The sequence below is a fragment of the Anolis carolinensis genome, chromosome 2 (assembly GCF_035594765.1).
Source record: "Anolis carolinensis isolate JA03-04 chromosome 2, rAnoCar3.1.pri, whole genome shotgun sequence".
NCBI lineage: Eukaryota > Metazoa > Chordata > Lepidosauria > Squamata > Dactyloidae > Anolis > Anolis carolinensis.
Window position 1 is genome coordinate 235,827,077 of NC_085842.1, and position 15,889 is coordinate 235,842,965.

The following is a 15,889-nucleotide window of genomic DNA, read 5'->3' on the forward strand; positions in this document are numbered from 1 at the left end:
CCATATGCTAGAGCTGTACATATTTGAAGGGGACAGCCTTGTTTAATCATTTGTGGTCCCATATTTTAGCTGCTTTTAAAATGTCCTGGTTTCTCCTTTGTCCTCAGCTTATTTTGTTCTAGCTAATTGAATTAAATTGCCAAAATATTTTGCACTTATTTAACTCAGTGGGCAGATATAACATAAGGGGACAATATTTTGCTCTTCCAAGGCAAACTACTGCAGTCTCCCCCAGCACCGTGTGTCCTTCCAGCTTACTAAGTTTTGTTACCTTGATCACTTGCTGATGTTGCTTGTCCACAAGTATCCTGGTTTTCATCTGTAAATTTGGATGGTATATAATAATAAATAATAATAAACTTTATTTCTAGACTGTCCTATCTCCTTGAAGGGATTCCACACCCTGATCTACCTTATGACTGACCAGGAGTACCCCTGTCTTGTCTGGATTTAGTTTCAAGATTTTGAAGTCAGTGGTGACTTCAAATCCTAGTATATGTGAATCTGTTCACATGTGGGTTTAGGGCTAGAAGATTGGGCATATCTAATATATCTTATAAGGGGTTGGTTTAATCTTTATGTCACCAACATGAAAAAGTTGGTGTAGGGATCGTGAAAATGTTGGGAATTGCAGTATATATCTGATTGTGGTCACTAGTGTGTTTTCAGAGCTAATTCAAAATGATAATATTGACATTTCAAACTTTAGGTTTGGGTTTTAAAGGTCTGATGGGTACTAGAGATTTTTTTTAGTGGTGGCTCCTTCCTATAGAGATACAGTGGGCTCTCCAGATCTATATGAGTTCGTTTCTATGAACCCCTGCGGATACCAAAGCAGTGAAGCAAGTGGAGTGTTTATATTTCTGTGGAATGTCCAGGGTGGGAGAAAGAAACCTTGTCTGTTTAAAGCAAGTGTGAATGTTGCAATTTGCAAGCTTAAATTAGCATTTGGGTAGCCATAAAGTTTGCAAAGTCAGTTTCCTTACTTCCATGAATACTGAGGATTCCAGTTATAAAGATGTAGGATCAGCCTGCAAATGATATTGGAATAAGTTGAATTTAATTCTGAGTAAATGTATATAAATTGCATTGTTAGTTTTTCTATGAAAGAGTGCTGAAGAGTTGAGGAGTTGTATAAATTTGTTTTTTGCAAACTTCTGTTGCAAAGATTATTGAAAACAGTGGACTAAGTCTGGACCACTTTTCTGCCTCAATCTTTCTCTTCAACCCTGAAAACTGCTTGGTGACTTACCTTTCTAAATTAATATTGCAAAAACTAGTCTCATATCGTGTCATTCTTCTTGCTGTAAGTTGTAACTTTCCCAAACTGTAGGGGCAAACCACATCTGTAACATAAATATAATTCAAGAAGTAACCACCTAGATCCTGTGCGTGTTCACTGTGAGATAAAATCATACTTATTAGGACTATACTTTAGTTCATTCGGTAGCTCACTGTTTGTAATGGAATTTAAACAGTGGAAGTCACTGGAGCTGGAAATAACATCTTTCAATGCTCTGTTCACCAGTACCATAGAACACTATCCCTTGTTGTGGCTGGCTGGATGTCAGGGGCATTTATGATCATAGCAAAGGCTCCACAATCTTAAATGTGAATAGAACATGGTTAGAAGTTCATAAGTCTAACTTTTGACAACATAACTAACAGGTTGCTAGCTGATGTCTTAAAGATAAGATGTACATATGTAATACAGATCTAATTGCTTTTTTATATTCTCAAACACAGAGAACATTATTTAAATTAGGACTTGTCCATACTAAAGAGAAAAAGAACACAAAGAGCACAAAAGTTCTGTTCTCGATGTTATGTAATATTTCTTGTTGCAACACACATTTTTATATCGGCTTTATTCTAAACTCAGATCCTAACATCAGAGATAGCAAAGAATAGAAAAGAGTCAATGCATTTAGTTCATTGTTAATAAGCCTTTAAAAATCAAATTCAATCTAATATATATTGTATTTTTTCGATTGTAAGACACCCACTATTTTCAGTGCCACCAACAGGAAAAAGCTTTATTTACATATGTGTGTGTTTATATAAATGTGTGTGTGTACCTGTGATCGAGGTGACCCCCCCCCCCCCCCCAGGACTTTGTAAAAGATAGTTCAAAAATCAAGACTTTATGTTCTATATTCCATATATTTATAGTAGAAGGTGATTGAGACTTTTTACTGGAGTTTACTGTGGTTTACTAAAACTCTCTGTACAAAAGGTGTTTGACCTTTTAGCCTGAGGCAAGAGATAACAACTTCATGAATTGTAAAATCATGCTGCTAAAACTCCACTTTTATGGATTTCCACGCTGGGTTCTCCAGATGTTATCAACTTCGTTCTTATCAAGTATTTTCAATTGTTTATATCATTCATGATTCCCCTTTATGCAATGTAACTCACTTTTATGGATTCTCCCTTATTTCCATGAAATCTATCTATCTGCCTATATGTATTTGTACTCTTTGGGATCCCCGGAAAATATGTATTTTTCCCAGCATGGTTTATATTCCAACTTTATTTTATTTTTCATTTTATTTCATATAATTGTCAAATCATGAAATCAAATAGGAAATATTTTGAACTCAACCTGAACCCCAGAACTTATCCCATTTCCTATGACCCAGGCTTCCTTTCCCAAAAACAAAAGGATAATCTGCCACCGCTAAATCCAATCAAATTCAAATTGCATGGACAATATAGGGCTTGAGTCGCCGAATTCGGAGTTTGCTGACCTAAAGGTGATTCGCCCCAAGGCAAACATTGTCATATCTCACCCAAAGGAAAAACCAGGACACCTCAGGAAGGCGCCCTGCAGAGCCTGTCAATATGGCTCATCACCACCCATCTTTGCTTCCATCTCTGACACCCCAAGGCATATCTAAAATCTGTATACGTGACAGAAACCCGGACACCCTTGATTGCTGCCATTAATAAATTAAGCACCCTTTAGAAATCGGTCTAGCAGGACTTAATCAGCTAGTTCCTGTCCCGTCACCTCATTGTTTCGATAACTCCCGCCTTCTCTTTCCTGATTGGACCGAGTAGAGACATAAGGCAGCTTCCTATTGGGCCAACGAAACGAGGCGGGAAGCGAAAGCCCGCCTCGTTCAACCTTCTAGCCTATCAACGATCAGATAGGCGGGGGAGCAGGGCGGGAAATTCAAAGGGCTGTCAGACTGAAATTTTGTATAAATATGGCTTTATTTTGATTGTATGGTACCCTAGTAGACCGAATGATCGCTACTAGAGTACTCTTCAGCTGAATTGCTCAATAAAGACTCCTTGGCGGATTTTCCTTCAACTTTGGCGGACCTTCTTCATTTCGGCTTCAGGTTGTATTGCGGCTCGTAATTCTCCTTTTGGCTTCGCCAAGGTCCGTTCTCTCAGGACCGGATCGGGTCTCTCCTTAAGGGCCCGATCCCCTAAAACGCGGTCGACAACATACCCATGATTCTAAAATGCATCCCATTTTTAGAGATGTTTATGTGGGGGGGCGGAGTGTGTCCTGGAGTTTAAAAAAATAAAGTATTGGAAGAAACATTTAACTTTGTGTTAATGTGTAAAGTTATAGTGCCTGCACTAAAGGCCTCACCAGAATTATGATAAAAATTGTATTTATGATTCTACCCACATCCTAGTTTTGAACTTGGTAGAAAAAGTAGCAATTATGGGCATTTTTTAAAATGCAGTTTTTTATCCTTCCCACTAAAATATTTCTCTTAATTACCATACCTCTTTCCCTTATATTCCCATGTTGTCACCTCTCCCTTTCTTATGTTTATTGATTTCCACATGATCGCAGCAAAAGTCCTGAGTTAATACTTTGAAATTTCAGTTTCAGGGGACAGATGAGGAGCCTTTGTGTGGAGCCTGTTTTAGAACATAGGACAGCCATCTGGTTGTTCCCTTCCAATCTGCCCTTATTACTTCTTCGTTTAAAACCTTTTAATGTTAGGATTAATCATGTTTTCATACTTTGCTCTGAACTGAAATGAACACAGATTCCTATGGCCACGCTTTTGTTAAACCACCTGATGGTAAAATGATTAGACATACATGCATGTAATATTTCTTAAACGGATCATTTTAATTACCATTAAATGGAGAAATCGAGTCCATAACTATTTGTTTAGTGGTATTATATATCAGGTTTATCGGTAATGTATTTTACATGTTGCTGAAATTTAATAAATTTAATAAATCTCAGTGAATATTTGCCTCATCTATAGAGAAACCTAGAACATTGTTTCATTTGTAGAGTTGAATTTTAGTCCCCCTCAGCTTATCCTCGAGTGAGGGTCCTGGCTGGCTTATATTTAGGTTGGCTTATACTCGGATATATAGTTAATCAGAGTTGGACAGTCTTATCTTAAATTGCAGTTTTATGTAAATATTCAAAAACATTTAACCTACTGATGCCTCAATTAATGTAATTGTATTGGTATCTATTTTTATTTTTGAAATTTACCAGTAGCTGCTGCATTTCCCACCCTTGTCTTATACTTGAATCAATACGTTTTCCCAGTTTTTGTGGTAAAACTAGGTGCCTCAGCTTACATTCAGGTCGGCTTATACTCAGGTATATATGGTACTAGCCCCAGTTAAAGTGAACCAGTTCAGAATGCACATAAATGTTGATTTACCATTGAGCAGTTGATTTCTTGGGTATCCTGTAGTTGAGATTGGCAAGTCAATTTAGATTTCAAAAAGTGTTTTGAAAAGTAGAGGAGAAAGTTGTCTGAAGTTATGGTTTTAACGTGATAATTTTCTCTTCTTTTTTCTCCTTTTGGTCTTTATTCCACACGGATTCCAAGTGCTTCCACATTTTAATGAACCTTTGACACTTAATTTGTTGTTGGACTGATCTATCTGCCCATTTTATAATAGCCCCATTCTTGAGGTGTTGCCAATGTTATTTTGCACTTTATTGTCCATTTCAATCGTGAAATAACTTCCCCATTCCAGCACATTCTGTACTGGGTTTTATGAATTAGTCTCCTGTTTTAATATTGTATGCTTCATGTTGATTTTATCGATTGTTTTACTGATAATTGAGGTTTTATTGGTATAATTGTTTTATTGTTGTATCATTGATATTTGATTGTTTTATCGAGCTAGGCCCCATGTAAGCACGAGTCCCTTCGGGGAGATGGGGCGGGGTATAAAAATAAAGTTATTATTATTATTATTATTATTATTATTATTATTATTAAGCTCTCTAGCTTTGATTGATATAAAGAAATGTATAGTTTCAATAATATAAAACCTTAATTATTTTCAGAAATAGAGTGGGCAAGTGAAAGGATAAACAGTTGTTAACCTCAAAAGCCTTTAATGCAATTCATCCCACTGGTCCTAACCTTGCGTTAACAGTTTGAATCTTGTGATTTAAACATTGTAATTCTCTAATTTCAGGGCCTAACATTCAAGAGGACTAGGTTTTAGGCAATGGATCAGTTGGGAAACATAAAATCTGTCACTCCTTAACACAGCTTCCTATTTAATTAAATAACTTAATTCTGGAATTGAGTTCATGCTGAAATTAAGTCAGTCACTTCAGTTACAAAAGTAAATTTAACCAAATTGCCTTTTTAACTAAGAAAATGTCCAACTTAATTGATAACGCAATTGATTTTGATTACTTCCTATCACTGTCTTATCTATACACAACTCATTTAAGGGCAGGGTTAACATTGTACTATGTTGCATTGTGATGTACTTTTCATGTTTATTTATATATTTTATTTATATATAGCTTTTCTTACTCCTAGAGGGACACAAAACAGTTCAACAGCATAGTAAATGGCAAAGATTCGATGCCTCACAAACATAAAAGAAACATTATAAGTCCAAAAACTATACATATAATCATAAATTAGCTAATTAAAACTGTATAAATCGTCAAACATATAATTAAATATTAAAACATTTAACATTAAGGCTTTTAAAATATTGCATCAATGTTCTTTCTTGAGCAGATAAAATCGCTATGTGACAAACTATACCTGAACTTTCTATTGATTTTTGCTGATTGACATTATTTTTTAATTTCCCTGTATATCATGAAAATCGAGAATTACCATATTTTGCAAAAGTCTTGTTAGCTTATTTAATCACGTATAAGCCTTGGATACTTTATGCTCAAGTGACAGCATCTGTGTTTGGGATAGGACTTGGGGGAAGAACTACGTCTTCGTTCAGCTTTATCTGTGTTCTCATTAAGCGCACTGATAAATCTTCACTATCGTTCCTCGGTGATTAAATACTACTGACATATTGGCAGGAAGAATTTGGCTTTGCTCATCTTTACCATATTACTTCCTTGAGCAATTGTGGTGTATTCCAGGTTGTGCTGTGGTCTGGAGCAATGAGTTTCAACCGTTTGCTCCCAAATAGCTGCTGCAGGGAAACTCATTTTTCTTTATTAAGCATTTCATTTTCATTTCACTGTAATGTCAAGTAAGCTTGCATTCAGGACTACTCTTTGTTTTGATTACACTTGGTGCTTTTGGAAGCAGAATGCTTCTCAACTTGTACTCGGATTAAACCCTGAAACTTGCTAGTGTATGTAATATGTGTGGGGGGGGGGAGGGGGAGAGATTTATGTAGGTTTTCTTGAGTATATTTTTCATCAAACAGCACCTGCTTAGGATGAAGATAATAGGATTCATGAGGAGCAGTTCAGGAGTGCTAGTGAAGAGAATTTTGTATCTGTCTAAAGCAGCCTGCCTTTGCCCTGGCGATTCCCTACTTTAATAATAGCCCTACCTCCTACCTGTACATGGATTTATTTTATTCTTGACTGCTGGTTTCCTGTTAAACTGTAATTATAAAGAATTAAACTGTTTCCATATGTCAAGTTTGTTAATAGGGTTTGTAGCCTTTGGCATCCCCATCTGCAGCTGCTACCTGTGTGTTTCAGTCTCCCTCTCTCTTTCTTTTTCTCTCTGTGTGATTGCATGTGTGCATCAAGTGACATTTGAACTGTGCTCTGATTCTGTAAATGAACTGTTATGTCTTTGTTTGGGGAGATATTACCCCCCCCCCCTTCCCCATTTCTTCTGCTCTGGAAGTTAGCAACGGAGTACGTCAAACAATATACAACAGAAAAGAATGCAAATAAACTTTAGCCTACAGAGCCCAGCAAAGCATTTGCCGCCCACTTGAAAAATACTTAACTCTTGTACACATGATCCACAAAGAATGCGAGCTAGTTTCCCCAATCCTTTCAGACACATATGCCCCCTAACACACAAACACAAAACCTGATCCTTGTCTTTATATCTGTGAGGTTGGAGTTCTTGCTAATAAAGGAGCCGTTCCCATGATGCAGTGTGATAAGGATTGGCCTACATGTAGCCCAGCAAGCCACTGCTGATGTTTTCTTGATTAGGTGTCTTATCTTCCATTGAGCTGCATCAGATGAAGGTTGCTGACAGCGTAATGGCAGGGAAAGCGTCGGACAGCTCCATAAAATGGCAGCTATGTTATGACATGTCAGCCAGGACTTGGTGGATGGTAAGTTGGCGCAATAACACTTTTTTTCCTTCCCAAAAGATTTTTTTTCCTTTTGAACTCCTCCTTCATTGGTGCCATGCACGTGTTATAAAGTTCACAACTGCGCACAAACTTTCCAGTGCAAGTTCAGCGACTGCAGAGCTTCTAACCATCATAGCATGTTAGATAAGGTTTCTGTTCTATTCAAATTGGAGCCACAGGCAGGCTTTTTAGAATGACAGCGGAGGCAGGTTGAAGGATTTAGTCTCCTTTTATTTGATTTAAGCAAACAAACAAACAAAAAACCTTCACAAAATGTCAATTTTACTTTGTGCCCAGGCTGGCTGGGTGTGAGAATGTAGACCTAAAAGCAGTCACGGGGGAAAAAAGAAAGCAGTACTGTCATCATGTTCTTAGCTAATTGTTCTTGAGTTGGTCCTAAAACAGAGCAATCTGCCTATTTATTCTGTTTCTTCCGAATAATTATTTAGAAAGTGCATTGTATCACGTTGCGAGCAGCCTCCTAATCAGTATGCAATTGTCCCCCACGCTTCCCTTAATTTGGAATCCTCCTCCCTTTCAATGAATACAGTAACTAGAGCAACTCCTGATTAATATACCGCTTGGCATAATTAAATTTACTTAATGAAGCTATGCATATTAAGTCCAATTCTCCTTTGTCTGCAAGGAAGGGATTTTTCTTTTGGATTCATATTTATACAGCTGCAACGGAAGGAAGAAAACAAAACTAAAAAGGGTTAGGGAGAGAGAACTTTTTATAATGTTACTTGAGAGAACGATTTCGAAAGTGTCTTTGAACAAAATCCTGGAGCCAGGAACAAGTGGTTTGGGGAAAAAAAGCTTGTCTCTTCACCAGTGTTTTGATGAAATTTTATTCATATGCTCATTTGGTTGTCGGGACAATAGCCCCTTGTATGAAGTAACCATACTTTGAATGAAGACCTTCTGCTGGCAAACTTTCCATTATGGATATTAATTCAGTTTCTGGGTTGCTTTGTGTGTTCATGTATTTTTATTCTTTTCATTCCTTCCTTGATTGCCTTTGCTTGTTTGTCTGGATAATTATTATGCTAACTGCATGGGCTGTTTTTTTCACAATTAGTACAGTGCAGGGACAATAGGCACTTTATTCAGGGCCGGTGGGTATGAGAAGCACCAGTGGACGGCACGTCCCAGCGGCTGGACAGACGGCAGCTCCCTGATTCTTAGGGTTTTTCTAAACCATACCACTTTGCAAGGATTTGTGCTTGTTTATTTATTTCTCCCCTCAAAAGGTGGATGGTGCTATGTGAGTGACTGAAGTCACTCCTCAGAAGAGTATTTTCTTTCAAAGGATGTTTCCTGCGTGTTGTTTCTGTTTTGAATTTTTCACCGATGGAAGGAAACTATTTCTACTTGTTGAGCCCTTATATGCTGTGTGATTAAATGAATGTAGATACGCAAGGAAAGGGAGTAGGTGATTAAAAATGTGGTTTTATTGAGACCGTGTTTTTAATTTGGCATTACTACTTGGTGAGAACAGATTGCCGTTTAGCACTTTTAATCAGAATTCGTTGCTTGATGTGTGCGTGTGTGCGCTCGTTATTTAAACAGGCTATTGAAGTAACGCAACATTGTGCAGAGGATGGTATTATAAAATGTATGTTGTGACAGATTTAATTAAATTACTGCATGCTCACGGATCGTTTTGAAAAAGTAATATGCTTGTGTTTTAAGAAAGGTTTCTTTAAGGACAGCTTTCCAGTAAGCTGGCACTGTTGAAAGAAAATCAATACTTTCACTCATGAGTATTTTATTAGGAAGTATAATCTTTAAAAGGCAAGTAATTAATATGTACAACTAATAGTTTGTTATATAAGGATTTTATATAGAAACATTACTGGTTGATAAATCATGCATCTCTTTTACTTCTTACTGATATTTATATTTAAGTGATAAACTTTATCAGAATTATTTCAGAGGCTTCTGTGTTAACTAAAGAATTAGCAGTAAAAATTGTGGGAATAGATGAATTTTATTGAGTCAGTAGCAATTCGTAATGTACAAAATTTTAGTATGAATGATTTATATAATGAATTTTCGGGAATGTGAATAAATGGCATGATATTGTCAATGAAGACTTAATCCAGTGTTTTTGTTTTTAAATGCGTGGCACAAGTTATTTATCCTGTGAGTACGGAACAATTGTAAGTAGGATGAAATTGTAAACATACTTTCTTGGAAGTTATTTCTACTGATCTAAGTGACTTACTTTTGAAGAAAGTTAGAAGTTTCTAATTGAAATTACATTTACTTGTAATTATGTCCTCTTAATTTGCAATATGTACTTGGAAATAATACAATTAGAAAAGCGTGCTGGGAGGAGATCTGCTATTCACTTGTTCAGATGTTATCTAACTGAATGCAATGGAGCTACAATGTAAAGAATTTAAGAAATGTTGACTTATTGACTTTACTTTATCTAACTCTTACATTTCTGAATGGTCCATCAGTGGACATTTAGTCTAACAAAAATAATAAACATCAACCATATTTTTGATCAGTATGTAGGATATTTATAATATTTATTCCTACCCCTTTATAAAACATTTCTATTAAATTTCAGTTACTTCAAAGATAATGGTTGTATGACTTGCTTTAAAAAAAGATTAGAGTTATAAAATATAAGCATGTTTTCTTCTTTTCCTCCTCTCCCCATCAATCTTACAATAGTTCAGCTTCTTCCTTATTAGCATTCATGCAAGCAGTTTATTATCATGTATTATGATCATTGTATAACAGCATTATTATCATGGTGTGCTAATGAGAATAGATTGACTAAGATAGCAATAGATACATACTTTCTTCCCATCGTTCTAAACATTCTTAGCCAAAGAGAAATACAATATATAAGATTTTAAAAGCAGCATAAAATGAAGGAAATGTGGATAAACTATTTAAACCCAACTAAAGGTCTTTAATTTTAAGTGGGCATTGTGGTAAACTATATGTTGAAATCTAGCTATATCAGATAGGGTTTTCTAATTCTGTTTCACAAAACTTATATTTATGATTTGCAATGTGTAACATTTTTATTTTGTTTTACTTTTGGATGAATTATGTTGAATGGCATATATGTCAAACAATTTGAATATTTATGTTACTTTTTAAAAGAATGGCTTAAAGATATTTTGGATTTCAAGCTCAGAACTGTAGTTTGATATGATAATTTGATGTGTAAAATGTGAGTTAACATGAATAAAAATAGGTTATAATTGAAGTTCAATCTTTAAAACATTGGAGATGAAAGTAAAGTTTATTTATTTATTTTTGAAATTGTGTGCTTTAAAAATTAATAATTTTTGGAATAAATCCTCTCAATGTTAATTGAAATCTGTAGTAATAAATATATAACCTGATCATCTGCTGAGTTTTGCGGTATTTGTGTTAACACAACCAGATCCTAGTTAGGTACTGCTTTATATTTTATGACATGAGTGAGCAGTTGTTGTTTTTTTTTTTAAAGCTTTCATTGAGATATTAATAATACTTCAGAATAATTCCATTGCATCCTGAACATGAACTCAGCCATGCAGATATCAAAGTTTAGTTATTTTATTTTCAGCCTGCCAATCATAGTTCCTATGAGACTTTTGCTCAAAACAATAGTTTACTGTGTAATTGATTTATAAATACACATGCTTTGGTGGATGTGTATACCATCTTCATAAATCTAAAAGACAGGGTCATCATTTAGGGGACTTGATAATTGTGTTATAATTACAATTGTAAGTTGCTGTTAGGGCCCCTCCCCTTCAACATACAGTTTTTATGTATCAGATGATTTTGAGATGTGCTTTATCAGATGTACAAATATCATTTTTACACACACTGCCAAAAAAAAAAGAAAAAAAGAAAAAAAAGAATTTGACTCAGCAATTCAGAGTGTGTGGTTCCCAAATATTTCAACATCATAAAGTTTCAGTCATATTTAGAATTTTGTATTGTTGGGAATTAGCAGGGGTTGCAATCCTTTGCATATCAACTACACTCACTAGTTGTCCATAATTCAAAGGTGGCAGGGAAGGGGCACATCTTATATTGGGATGATGAGGTGCAACCGCAGACTGGACAAACATTGTCAGTGACAAAAGTGTAAGTACTCAGTGGATCTACCTCCAAGTAAACATTCCCTAGGATATTACTCGGATTTATTTTGTACCCATATACATATCTTAGGTTTGCATGTTGATATGCATGACAATCCCTATCTTCTGGAACATGCTTTAAAAAAGAAATCCGTCTTATACTTTAGAGCACTACTCCTTAAACTGTGAGTATTGACCCCAGATGGGGTCCCCTTGGCTCAATATTGGGGTCACAAAAAATTTGGCAACAGAAAAAGGTTTCTGAATGCCACCCATTTTCACATATCTGTTTGCACTACAATGTGCAGTTTTTACAGTGGACTCTGTAGAAAATGCTTTAGCTGTAGTTCATAAAAAGGGAAATCAGCCTGTTTAGCAATCCTTGCAAATGCTGACTCATTATCAGTAAATACTTGGTTTTTATATTTACCTTCTATACCTGGGTCAGGTAAAAATTTCTCAAGCAGAAAAAGGGCCACGAGTGGAAAAAGTTTTAGAAGCCATGCTCTTGAGAACTACATGAGCTAACCAATCTTGACTTTGGTTTTGCTTCTTCTTTGCATAGATAAGTGTACATCCTGAACCAATACCGGTTTTCTTTAGTTCAGGATGCTTGCCCGGCTTGTATCTTCCTTGCTTTGTTTTGGTTTAAAAATACTAGAAAACCTGTAGGTTTCACAGTTTTTAAAGTTCGACATGTTTTCCTCAACAGCATTAAATACTTGTTTCTACCATCTAAGATTGCTGATAAATGATGAAATTTCTTGATGGGATCAATTTTGTCATAGAAACCAGGAATTTGCTAGAAGACAGCCTTTTCGTTTATTCCCAAGAGCACTCACATCTGGGACTTGAATTGCCCTTTCATCAAATCAATTCATTTCTGTTCTGTTTTTTTTGTGTCTGTCTGTCTGTCCTGGTTTCCCATTACAGTCCTGTTTCCACTCTCACTTCCCAAACGTTTGTATATTTTGCCATTCCAAAATATATAATCTGAAATTGTGAAGAGAACAGGAACTAGAACAGAACACTTGGAGAACTTCAGCAGTGCCTAAATCATTCAAGATCGTGTGTGCTTTGTCTACCTTTTCCTGTTATCCCAAACACCAATTTCTGATATTGTGACCTCGTGTTGGAAAAATCTGTGGCGCTGTTTCTTGGTTCAGAGAAATCGATGAAACATCTGTTTGGTTTTTTTCTCTTCCTGACATTCCTCCCATAAACTCTAGAACCCCCATCTGCTTAGACACAAGCACTAAGGCAGTGGTTCTCAACCTGTGAGTCCTCAGATGTCTTGGCCTTCAACTCCCAGAAATCCTAACAGCTGGTAAACTTGCTGAGATTTCTGGGAGTTGTAGGTCAAAACACCTGGGGACCCACAGGTTGAGAACCACTGCCCTAAGGCCTCCCTGAACTCAATAACTTGCCTATCTGTTTTCTTTCAGCCATACAGCTGCAGTTTAGCTCCTCTGGTCTTCCAAGCTTCATTTTAAGAATTAATGCAGTTTGACACCACTTTAACTGTCATGGCTCAATGCAATAGAATTGTGGGAATAATTTTACAAGGCCTTCTCTGCCAAAAAGTGCTGGTATCTCATCAAATTACAAATCCCAGGATTCTATAGCATTAATTCATGATGTCAAACCGCATTAATTCTGTGGTAACGAACCAGCCAAAAAACATGTTCTGTGAGGAGCTGATCTCCCCATATTAGAGTCTAATGTGTATTCATATTTTACTAATTTTATTGTTTGCATGATTCATTTAATATGCATCCTTTTATTTGGTGTCTATGAGGCATTTCATTTCCTCTTAGAAATATGTTCATTTTTTAAATTGAAAGTTTCTTGCAAACAGTGTATGCCCCAAAGAATAATCACGTTGTACTTATGAGGAGCCCCGGTGGTGAAGTGTGTTAAAGCACTGAGCTGCTGAACTTGCAGATTGAAAGGTCGCAGGTTCAAATCCTGGGAGCGGAGTGAGCGCCTGCTGTTAGCTCCAGCTTCTGCTAACCTAGCAGTTCGAAAACATGCCAATATGAGTAGATCAATAGGTACTGCTCCGGCGGGAAGGTAACAGTGCTCCATGCAGTCATGCCGGCCACATGACCTTGGAGGTGTCTATGGACAACGGCGGTTCTTCAGCTTAGAAATGGAGATGAGCACCAACCCCCAGAGTCAGATATGACTGGACTTAACGTCAGGGGAAAACCTTTTACCTACTTATAATTCATTTGTATTATGTGTTAAATAAAATCCCTCTGAGAAGTTCAAATGATATGAATGATCAGGATCAAACTTCTAAGGTGAATTGCTGTCCAGGTTAAGAGATCTCTTACACACACGTAATCCTTCATCTCTATGTATGGATCTATCTATGTATGCATGTTTGTATTTCCATCTGGAAAATGGTTAACATAATGAGTCTCCCTGTTTCAAATGCCCCATCCTTCTAGAACAGATTTTCTGAGTGTGTGAAAGAGTTGAAATGGAAGGAGAGTTAGAAAATATTGCCTTTTCTCCACTATTATGGTTAAGAGAATATCTTGTGCAGAACAGTGCAGGGGAATTACTTAACAGCAATGGCAGAGTCAGGATCCAAGTCAATGGTAGCTTTCCTTTTTGGCTAACTAGTATTATATAAAGCTTGCAATTGCCTTATATGTAGCTGTTATGGCCTTGATTTTACACATCAAAACCTCTCTCTTGCAATCCTGGGTACAGTTCACTGATAATAATAGGTTTTCCCCCCTAAAAGCACCCATCTACTATTTGTTGTTTGATGTTTAGCATAAATCTTCAAGTTATATTCAATATACTCATGTATAAGTAGAGATTTTAGTCAAAAAATCAACACCAAAAAACTGGGTCGATTTATCCAAGGGTGAGTGTGAGTTCTGTACCTTAACTCTTTATCAAGAAAGGAGCCACCCCCACCTCTGAAAGCAAAAAATCTTAGTCCATCCTAGAGGAACCTAAAATATACTTACCAACTATCTCAACTTTCTTTGTTGTGGCATAGATTCTGTCCTTTTTGAATGTCTGGGTAGGAAAATGGTGCAGTGCTGACTTTCTCCTCTGTAGAATAATCTCAGCTTAGTCATGTGTCATATCAAAATCCCTAATTTTGGCTCCAAAACCTGCCCTTGACTTATACATGAAATGGATGTATACACAAATATATGCAGTGACAGTTTAAGATCTTCATTTTAAAAAAAGTCTTGTAAGAAACATTTTGCATATATAATTAAATCCTGTGGCTATAGCTGGTTGCCAGCAAAAATAGTGGAATATAGGGTGCCTCTGGAGCCCCGGTGGCGAAGTGCGTTAAAGCACTGAGCTGGAGACCGAAAGGTCCCAGGTTCAAACCCAGGGAGCAGCGTGAGCGGCCGCTGTTAGCTCCAGCTCCTGCCAACCTAGCAGTTCGAAAACATGCCAATGGGAGTAGATCAATAGGTACCGCTCTGGCGGGAAGGTAACGGCGCTCCATGCAGTCATGCCGGCCCCATGACCTTGGAAGACACTATGGACAATGCCGGCTCTTCGGCTTAGAAATGGAGATGAGCACCAACCCCCAGAGTCAGACATGACTGGACTTAATGTCAGGGAAAACCTTTACCTACCTAGGGTGCCTCTACACCAGTGGTTCTCAACCTGTGGGCTGCGGCCCAGCAATGGGCTGCGAGAATGAAAATCCAGTCCGCAAACCTCCTTCCTCTTTATTATTTTATTTTATTAATTTTTATTTCTGCTCCTTTCCGCAGAGCTGACCATTGCATTGAATAGATCACATCAACTCTAGATTATTGAATATGGTTTTCTGTGGGCGAGGTGGATGGCATATGTTCTGTATCAGCATCTAGAGCTGAAGTGGTCTATCCAATGCAGTTTTCTGAATCAGCACCCCAAATAACCATACTAAATCTAAAGTTGACCAAAAAATTACTCATAACCCTTTTGGTCCCTGGTCAAAGTGGTCGCTGGTCGAAGTGTCTCTGGTTAAGTGGACCCTGGTCAAGTGGGCCCTGGTCAAAAAAGGGTTGGGAACCACTGCTCTACACTGTAGACTTAATGCATTTTGAGAACACTTTGACTACCATGGGTCAATGCTATGGAATCTTGGGATTTGTATTTTGGTGAGTCACCAACACTTTTTGGCAGCAAAGGCGCAAGACACCTGGTAAAACTACTCCAGAAGAGCCAGGAGCCATATGTAATCACTTGGT

At 37.0% G+C, this 15,889-nt stretch overlaps 1 protein-coding gene across 7 annotated transcripts in view; it reads left to right on the top strand.

Moving 5' to 3' along the window:
* Positions 1 to 7,425: 7,425 nt before the first annotated feature.
* Positions 7,426 to 15,889, top strand: part of nfib (nuclear factor I B) — a 337,611-nt gene continuing 329,147 nt past the window's right edge. For 6 of the 7 annotated variants that reach the window (XM_062971911.1, XM_062971913.1, XM_062971912.1 and 3 more), the window contains exon 1: positions 7,426 to 7,536. In XM_062971911.1, coding sequence (XP_062827981.1) covers positions 7,441 to 7,536 — 96 coding nt within the window. In that variant the 5' untranslated portion in view covers positions 7,426 to 7,440. The remainder of the gene's footprint in view (positions 7,537 to 15,889) is intronic. The other variant, XM_062971916.1, reaches the window with a different exon arrangement.